This window comes from Octodon degus, unplaced genomic scaffold, assembly GCF_000260255.1.
Source record: "Octodon degus isolate 3935 unplaced genomic scaffold, OctDeg1.0 scaffold00055, whole genome shotgun sequence".
NCBI classification, from domain to species: Eukaryota; Metazoa; Chordata; class Mammalia; order Rodentia; family Octodontidae; genus Octodon; species Octodon degus.
The window spans coordinates 13,426,307-13,435,854 of record NW_004524631.1 but is presented as its reverse complement, the minus strand read 5'-3'; the positions used below and the strand labels follow the sequence as shown (position 1 = coordinate 13,435,854).

The 9,548-nt window shown below is 51.8% G+C and overlaps 1 protein-coding gene across 2 annotated transcripts; it reads right to left on the bottom strand.

The window, feature by feature from the left end:
* Positions 1-217: 217 nt before the first annotated feature.
* On the bottom strand, positions 218-8,026 carry Wdr13 (WD repeat domain 13). 2 transcript variants are annotated; one of them, XM_023717860.1, is made up of 10 exons: positions 7,894-8,026; positions 7,471-7,550; positions 6,544-6,784; positions 5,439-5,548; positions 5,200-5,330; positions 4,315-4,622; positions 3,422-3,602; positions 3,185-3,326; positions 784-902; positions 218-540 (listed from the first exon to the last, which is right to left on the bottom strand). In XM_023717860.1, the coding sequence occupies exons 2-10, from the start codon at positions 7,509-7,511 to the stop codon at positions 356-358; spliced, it is 1,458 nt and encodes a 485-aa protein (XP_023573628.1). In that variant the 5' UTR covers positions 7,512-7,550; positions 7,894-8,026; the 3' UTR covers positions 218-355. The 2 variants fall into 2 exon arrangements, with proteins under 2 accessions (XP_023573628.1, XP_004633582.1); XM_004633525.2 differs by having other exon boundaries at positions 7,471-8,026.
* Between the last annotated feature and the right edge of the window lie 1,522 nt (positions 8,027-9,548).

Sequence of the window (9,548 nt, the reverse complement as noted above, 5' to 3'; positions counted from 1 at the left end):
ATGGCCCCCTTGCCTCCTCTGGAATGCAAAGCTATAAGGACAGAGATTTCTGTCAGTCTAGGTCACAGCAGTGGCCCCAGTGCCTAGCACAGCTCCTGACAGATAGCTGGTGCTTGTATTGTCTGCTGGTGGCATGACTGTGTGACCACTGTGACACAGCGGACACTGAGTAAGTGGACACGATGAATACGAGGAGGACCTGCTTCACCACAGAGGTTGGAGCCGTCCCCTCCCCTGCTACCTCCTGGCTGATCTGGGAGCTGTCCCTCAGCACAACCACAGAAACTTTATTTACAACACAAGGCTGGGGCGGAGTGCAGGTGGAACAGGGGACAGCAGTGGGGCTGGCACAACCCTACTTTTGCTCCCGCCTCCAGACGATGACCATGCCACTGGCATCACTGGAAGCCAGTAGGCTTTCGTCACAATTGAAGCTGACGTCAAGCACTGGTGCACTGTGGCCCTGCAGCTTGTTGACGGCAGCCTTGGCTGCTCGCTCCACATCAAAGAAGTGCACACACATGTCCTCACTGCCTGTCACTGTTCAGAGAGAGAGAGAGAGAGAGGCTGTAAGAAGGCGCCAGGTTCCTAGCTGGGAACTCATGTGGCCACTCTGCTTCCATAGGCAGAGTGGGTGCCCTCTGGGGTGTTTAGGGGTCTGTGTTTGAAGAATCTGGAGGGCATGAGCAGTCATGAGGCCCAGGAGGTCATGGTGTTGGGTGTCACCAGGTCTGACCCTAACCCACTCCAACCTCCCAGGTTCCCAGTGCCCCTGGAACTCACCCACACAGGCCCCTTGGCGGAAGGACATGAGGGGGCAGAAGATGCTGCGCACGGGGTGTGAGCTCTGCTCAATAGGGAAGCTTCTCTTCAGCTGCAGTGTCCCCTCGTTATCCACCACCCTGAGGAAAGGTCAAGAGGCCGGGGTCAGGGCACTGCCTCAGCACCAGGATGGATGCATCTGGTGGGCCAGCCCTCCACACCTGAGTTCTTTCCAAGGTTCATAAAATCCTGTTTGTTTTATTGTTTTGTTTTATTTTGTTTTCATACAGGGTCTGTTGCCCAGGATGGCTCCAAACTCCTGGGCTCAAGCGATCTTCCTGCTTCAGCCTCCCAAGTAGCTGGGACTAAGGCACACACTACCATAGCCAACTGAAATATACTGCTGAGATGATGGCATGCACCTCTCAGTGGAGCTGCTGTGCGAATCTACCGCAGCCTGGCTGCAGTATCTGTTGACACAAATGGGAGCCTCTGCAGTCTCATTTACTCCTTTCTCTTTCTCAGAATCAAAGCCATCCTGGCATCAAGACAGGCACAAAGAGAGGAAGTGGCTGTACAACCAGTCTGTCCACCCTGTGAAAGCCGCATACAACTGAAGAGAATGAACTCTCGCTCCTGCGGGTGACTGGGGGTTCCTGAGGCATCTTCAGGGCAGACAACAGAGACGTGCTTGAGAAGCACAAGGCCCCTCTCTGGGCAGCGTGCCCCTCCTCAGCATAGTGGGAGGGTGTGTGAGCACTGAGATGCTGACATGATGCCCACTGGCCTCAACACTGTGGCAGGGGGAGGGCCGAGGCAGCAGGTGGAAGGATGGCGAGTGGGGGGTGGTGCGGTGCTGCCTGCCTGTGATTCCAGCACTGGGGAAGCCATGGTAAGGAAGAGCATGAGTTTGAGCTCAGTCTGAGTTACACAGCAAGACCATCTCAAAACAAGTAATTCAAACAAACAAGGAAGAAAAACAAAATGAAAAAATCTTAAGCATATATTTAAATTAAAAATTTAGAAAGTATATATCTACAGAGAAATTTATTTTTGTACAGGGTCTCAATACCCAGCTCAGACTGGTAGTGATCCTCCTGCTTTCAGCCTCCCCAGCACTGGAATTATAGGCGTGCGCCACCACGCTGGGACTCAGTGGCAGGCTCAGCACACCCTGCGGTGCGGCCAGCATAGCAAGTGGTACATAGAAATTATCTATCTATCTATCTATCTATCTATCTATCTATCTATCTATCTATCTATTTATTTGCAGAACTGAGGATTGAACTCAGACTCTTACACTTGCCAGGGCGGCACTTATTCTACTGAACCATCTCCTCGGCCCCAGAAATTTTTAAAGGAGAAAAAAAATATAGTACAATAGCCAGGCATGGTGGTATATCCCTGTAATCTCAGCACTCGGAAGGCTGAGGCAGGAGGATTGCTGTGAGTTCAAGAGTAGCATGGGTGGGCCGGGGAGATGGCTCAGTGGAATAAGCGCTTCCCTGGCAAGCGCAAGGGTCTAAGTTCAATCCCCGGTTCTGCAAAAAAAAAAAAATCTTAAGAGTAGCATGGGCTACAAAGTGAGCTCAAGGTCAGCCTGAACTGCATAGTAAGACCCTGTCTCAAAAAGACAATAGTAGTAGTAATAACAACAATAACAATAATAATAGTGGCTAGGGCTGGGGAGATGGCTCAGTGGAATAGGTGCTTCCCTGGCAATTGCAAGGGCCTGAGTTCAATCCCCAGTTCTGCCAAAGGAAAAAAAAAGTACTCAAGTACTCAGGAAGCTGAGGCATAAGGATTCCAGGTCTGATGCCAGCATGGTAAAGTTACATAAAGTTCAAAACAGTGAGACTCTATCTCTAGCGAACAAAGGGATTTAGCTTAGTAGGTAGGCCCTGGGTTCAGACCTCAGTGCTTCAAATTCTATACACATAATGAATGAGAGTACGGAAAGAAAACACCTGTGCTACCAGGGGACCATGGTGGATTTTTTTCCAGTTCTGGGCTTCAAACCCAGGGCCTGGCACATACCAGGCAAGCACTCTACCACTGAGTTGCACCCTCAGCCCAAGGCTCTGGTCCACTGGACTGCAACAGAAAGACAATAATAGTGCCTACAGCACTGGCTGACATGAGTACTACATGAGATGATGCGTAGGAAGTGATCTGAATGGGCCCTGGCCATGGTGTGCCAACTGTTGTACAGGCACTCGCTACCACTGTTTTTCTTACTGCCGCAACTGGCCTTATTGTTGTTATCTTGGAGTACTGCTGTTGTTATTATCATCGGCTGCAATACTGGGCCTTGTGCATGATAGGCAAGTGCTCCGTGACTGAGTTACATCTCCAGCCTTGACACAACCTACTACTGGGAGGCAGACTCTTGGCCCAGTCTGATGGAGGGTGAAAGGCCCACCTGTAGAGGAGAAGCTTGTTGAGGCAAGCGTTGATAAGCAGCGAGGGGTCCCGAGCCTCACGGCTGACCCAGGAGCGAGCAGAGATGCTGGTCACTGGACTGCCTTCATGTACCACCAGCCGCTTGGCTTTGGTCAGCTTTCCTGTGGTAGTGGAGGCAGAGGCAGAGGTGAGCATGAGATTTGAACCCTGGGAGATAGAGGGACAACACCCAGATGCAAGGCTGTGGCCTGCCTACCTGTGGCCATATCGAAGAGGAAGGAGAAGACACTCCCACGGTCATCACCTGCCCAGAGCAGCCGGCCAGGAGCATCGAAGGACAGAGCCAGGACACGGCCTGTGAGCTTGCTGGAGCCACCCTTCACTTTCTTACCAGTGGAGATGTTCATGACGTGCACGTTATGCTTGGCATTCCCCACCTGCAGGGAGAATACACATACCCTCATCCCACACCCAGGCAGTTCTTGATCACAGAGGGGCTGTGGCAGGGGAACAGAAGACAATAAGGCATCTACTTTGTTCCCTAGCCAGTCCCTCTTGTGATCTGCCCAGAGTAGGACAACTGTTCACAGGACTAACGAGATCTCAGAGCCATAATGTCACCTCTGGCCAGTCTAAAAACCACTTTACAATCCAGGCCTATGATGACCTAACAACTTTTCCTACATCTGACGTGACAGCTCCACTCTGAAGACCGTGAAACTGCTGCTCTAAATGGAGAAAGGTGCTGAGCACCGGCTCACACTTGACCAACTTCCAGGCCACTTTCTTTGGCCTTCCTGCCCTCTGACCAGTCTGTCCTGGAGTGTGACCATGGTGGAGCTGTCACTCACAGACGTATGAGTTTGCAGTTTCACGATCTTGCTACTCAGCTGCAGACCCTGAAGGTAGACAACTGCAGGACTCTGGCTAATGGGACCAAAGGGGTCCCAGAGCCATGACTCTGGCCACCCAGAGTCCACCCGGCAAAGCCACTTGAGACCACAAACTGTGTGGCCTCTCTCTTCTCTGGCCTCCTTCCCTTTGAGTCTGACCACAGCAAGGATGTTGCAATGGGACCCGGGAGCTCCTAGACCTTATACCCGATGCCCTCGCACAGCCCCATGGTGAGCATGTGCCCTGGAGTCTGACCACAGTGAGGTTGTTGTTGACAGGCTGGAAGGTGCAGCAGAGCAGCTCAGCGCCATCAGGGTCAGGGATCTCCCGGATGCAGCGGCCGTCCTCAGAGGCCCAGATGCGCATGGTAGCATCAAGTGAGGTGGACACAAGGATGTCATTGGAGAGAGACCAAGCAAAGTCAGAGACACCACGGGTGTGGCCCCGCAGCACATGGAGCACGGTGGGTGGGGCGGGCACCAGCTGGCACAGGGAGATGCTGCCGTCCAGTGAGCAGCAGGCCAGGCGGTGTCGGTCGTCATTGGCGAAGCGCACCCTGGGGACTGCAAAGACAAGGACCCATCTGTGGAAGTCAGCATGCTCACTGCATACATTTGCACAGAAGGGTCTGACAGAGGATGTGAACCCACAGCACAAGAACGATGGCCTCAGCAAAGGGCTCTCCTTGGCATTGGTAACCTCAGATGGCCCCCTTGTCATACTGCTCCCCACATCTCTGCAGGCACTCCACAAAGTGGCTTCTGTGATGCAAAAAAGCTCCTGCTGTCTTAGCTAGCAGGCACTTTACAGCCACTAGGTTTCTCAGACCCTGTGCACCCACTCCACCCTGTAGAGGGATTTCTCAGCAGCAGCAGCAGCAGCCACTTGGAACCCTTTCAAGGGACTCACAAACCCAGGTGGCCGGCTGCAAAGCACTCTGAGTTTCCAAGGAATCCTTTTCTGATATCTAAGTACGGGGACTGTGGAGCACTTCATAGGGGCTTCTGGGTTTGCCTAAGGTGCTGCAGGTGGTAATTCTTCTTTTAGAGGCCTGGCAGCAGCCTTGTATCCTGGCAAGGATGCCTTGGGCCATTGTCTGGACAAATGTTTAGTGATAGGACCTGCCACCCACTAGCTCACCTGCTTCATCCACGTGCTGGTCAAAAACATGGTACATGCCCGCAAAGGCATAGTTCTCACTTAGCGAAGTGTCCCCGGCCATCGCCCGACTTGCCTCAGCTGCTGACGTGGGTACCACACTACCGGGGGGCCTAGTCTCAAGCAGGGGGTGACAAGAAACAGGTGCAGGTGTTTAGCTCGCCACACCCCTGGACCCCTCTCCATCACAACTGCCACCCTCAGCTGTCTCTGTTGCATACCTGTCTTCATAGACTGCTCGGTTCATCTGGGCCTGCAGCTGGTAGGATCCACGGCTGACAGAACGGCGGTGTCCACGAGCCCCCAGGGCTCGAGGATCATCCTCAAAGTCCTACAAGAGAGACACAGGGTATGTGCAAATTAAAAATATGTCCTGAGCCACACGTGGTGGCATATATCTGTAATACCAGCACTGTGAGGCGGAACCAGGCAGGTCACAGTGTGTTCAAGCAGGTCTGGAGCCCTCAAAATATACCTAGAACCTGATCCCTTCTTAACCACATGTGTCCTCTGCCCCCACTGTCACTGCTGGCCTGTGCCACTGCAGTGGCTCCTTTACTTGTACCTCTGCCCTGGCCTTGTTCAGCACATATTCAACACATGCTTAGGCTCAGTACTCTTCACTGCATGAAAGACAAACACTCTCATCTAGAAAACTACTTCGTCACCTCTGAAGGGCAGTCTTTCCTAACCAGCTCTGTAGCTTCCTTCTGCCCCTCACACTGGTCCTTTGTGTGTGTGGTTCTGGAAACAGAACCTAGCAACTCACACAACTAGGCAAGTGCTTTGCCACTGAACTACATCCCTGCTACACACACTGGGCCCTTTTCTCCTTCAACTCTGCTTTATTTTTCCATCTTAGTACCTCTCCACCCAGCATGGTGGTAATCGACACGTTTACCTAGCATGTTTCTCACGTTTACTGTCTTTTTTTTTGGAGACAGGATCTTGCTATGTAGTTTGGCTGGCTTCAGTCACTATGTAGTCCAGGCAGGCCTCAGACTTGTGGCAATCCTCCTGCCTCTGCCTCCTGAGTGGTGGGGTTACAGGTGTGCACCACTACATCTGGTGTTTTGGGTTTTTGTTGTATTTTTGTCATGTTTATTGTCTGCTGATGTAGTAGGTGCAGTATCTTTTTGTCCTCTACTGACCCTAAGTACCAGAAACAGTGGCCTGTCAGCACAGGTGCTTACCAACAGTGGTGCTCAATGTATGGAGGCCTGCTGAGGCCAGCCTGCTAAGGCCAGCCAGCTGCAAAGCAACAGAGAAGGGTATATGTATGTGTGTGAGGGTACGTGTGAGGGGGGTATGTGGCCAGGGGCTCACCTCCATGCGGTCAAGGGTGGTGCGGCTGCTGCGGATGATGCTGTTGCTGTAGGCACGAGCACTGCCTGGCTCAGAGAGGGGCCCGTAGCGCTGGCCCAGCAGCTGGCCTCGTAGTCTCAGGTACTGCCGACGCAGTGCTGGGGGGTGCCCAGCCTTGGCATTCTCCCGAAGCAACTGGCTGCGCCGGCGGATATACTGGGTCCGAAACTGTGGAAACGTTGGTGTGCGGTACGCGTTGTATCTGCCAGGTCAGGAGGGGCAGCAGGCACAGAACAGAGAAAATCAATCAGCTTAGGGCAGAGAGCAAGAGAAATAAGGTGTGTGGCACTGAGTGGAGTCAGGGTGGCAAGGGTGACCAACAGTGGTGTTGGGGGTTCTTCCTGGTGCTGCGATGGGGGTGATTCAGCAGTAATAATGGATATTGTAATAAGGTCAGTTTGGAGATGAGAGTCAGTCTGAAGCTCTTTTGGGGTCAGTATGGGATGACAGTGCAAACAGTAACAAGGGTTAGTCCAGCATGGTGGTAGATGCCAGATTGGCACGACTATGGAGGTTAGTATGGGGCAATAGTGCAGGTCAGTACGAGATGGGGCAATGGGGCAGACTGGGGTAGTGATAGTAGGAAAAGGGATAGGGAGCAATAATAGGGACTAGGAAGTTGCCAGTCTAAGCTCCACCATGCTCTCCTAAAAGCCTCCTTGCTTGCTCATATCTGCCTGCATTTCACCAGCATGCTCTTTGGAACCCTCTCCAGCTCCAGTGGGAGGCACTTCTCCGCAGGTGTGCCACCACAGCCTACTAACCGCGCATGCTCATCTCCAGCAAGCCCGCTCAACCCATTAAGTTCTCCGCCCAGCCTCACTTATCGCCACTGCGCATGCACCACAGTAAGTTCCGCTCCCTGGGGATCAGACCCCCACGCCTCACCTCGCGTCCACTGCTAAGACCTGCTGCCACACCGCGGCCATTCCCCGGCCTCCTCCTCTGGCGTGTCCGCCCGCGGAAGCCTGCAGGACAAGGGCTTGGAATGTCAGCATCTCAAGCGAAAGGATCTAGTTCTGCCCCTTCCACAAGGTGGCTGTGACACCAGGTCCCTCCACGCTGGGAATGTCACGAAATCCCACCAAGCTGTTATCATGGTCATCATCCCAGCCCAGCCCGGCCCTTCCTGGGCAGCACCCGGGTGACTCACAAAAGCAATTCATACCTTACCCGCCCCTCCCCGGTCGCCATAGCAACGCTCCTCCCCCGCCTAGCAATCCTGGTTTGACGTTCCCCACCCATCTTGCCCCCACCACCCTCCGCCTTCCGTTCTTGGGTCCAAGAGCATAGCCCAGGATCGAGGACCACCTCCGGGGCTGCCTCCGGCTCTTGAGGCCCCCGGGGCGACCCTGAGACCAGTGTCACCCGTTTCTTCTGTCTCTCCTTTTCTCAGGCTCCAGGCAAGATGGCCGCCTGCTTCCAGAACATGCTGCTGAACACAGAGTGAATCGATAGAATCCTTCCCGGGCGTGGGAGTCTTGCAAGCGCAGGGATTGTAGCTTCCCGCACAAGGATGGAGGCTCCACCCATTTGGTTTTACCCACTCCATTGTAACACTTTAAGTATCCATAGGAATAATGTCCAAGGATAATAGTGTCCAGGAATGGGGAATTAAGTCTCCAAATCACTTACTAGAAGTCAAAAATACAATTTTCTTAATTGTATAGGCTACTTAACTTCGGCCAAGCAAAACTGGAATAAAATAAAATTTAAATAAAAAAAATGTAACCCTACAAAGCAGGGTGTGGGTGGTGCATACCTATAATCCCATAATTGGAAGGATGAGGCAGGAAGATCGCTGAGAGTTTAAGGCCCCTAAACAACAACAGCAAGGCCCCATCTCAAAAATACAAAACAAAGAAATTGAACATATATGCAGATGTTCCCAGAAGATTGTCTAGTTTTTTGTTGTTGTTTGCTTTGTTTTGAGACAGGGTCTCAACATGTAGTCCAGGCTGGTCTTGTACTATGTTGCCCAAGCTGGTTTTGAACTCTCAGTGATCTTCCTGCCTCAGCCTACTGTGTTGGGACTACAGGCAAGCACCACCACACCAATTGGTTCCCTAGTTCTTAGAGTGACTTCTGTGCCACTGGGCAGCACTGTGATGAGAAGAGTCCATGTGCACACATTGACCCGGAGTGCTTGGACTTGCATGTCTCCGTCTCCGGAGACCTGCGGCTTGAGTGTGTACAGAAAAAGGGTATAATCAATCAAATGGTTTTGGTTTTTTTAACTTTATTTATTTAGTGTGTGTGTGTGGCCAGTTCAGTCCACCAGGGGGCGGGGCTGGCTGGCATGTGGTGCTGGGGATTGAACCGCAGTCCCTGTGCTTTTGCTTAGCTTAGCTTGTTCTAAGTAGGCGCTTTAGACCACTGAGCCATCTCACCAGCTCCAATCAAATGGTTTTGGAGTTTGTATTCAAGGAGGCTATCCAAATCATCTTTATTTCAACTCCAACTAGAAGCTGGGTCTCAGGATAAACAGAATTTACAAGGTTGAAATCTAAGGTGTAATAGCTTCCTCATATATTCTCAGTGCCAGAAATTTTTATGAGACAGAGTTTTACTATGCAATTCAGGCTGGCCTTGAATTCACTTTGTAGCCCAGGCTGGCCTCAAACTCAAAGCAACCCTCCTGCCTTAGTTTCCCAAGTACTAAGATTACAGGTGTGTACCACCATGCCTGACCTTATTATGGTTTTTTTTTTTTGAGACAGGATCTCACTGTGTTGTACAGGCCTTAAACTTATAGCAATCCTCCTGCCTCAGCCTTCTGAATAGTAGGATTACAGATCTGCACCACCAGCCTTGTTGTTTTTGACAATATTATCTTTTTTTTGGGAGGAACTGGGGATTGAATTCAGGCCCTTGCGCTTGCCAGGGAAGTACTTATTCCACTGAGCCATCTGCCCAGCCCCTATATTTTATTTTTAAAAATTATTTTTAAACCCTCTTAATTTTTG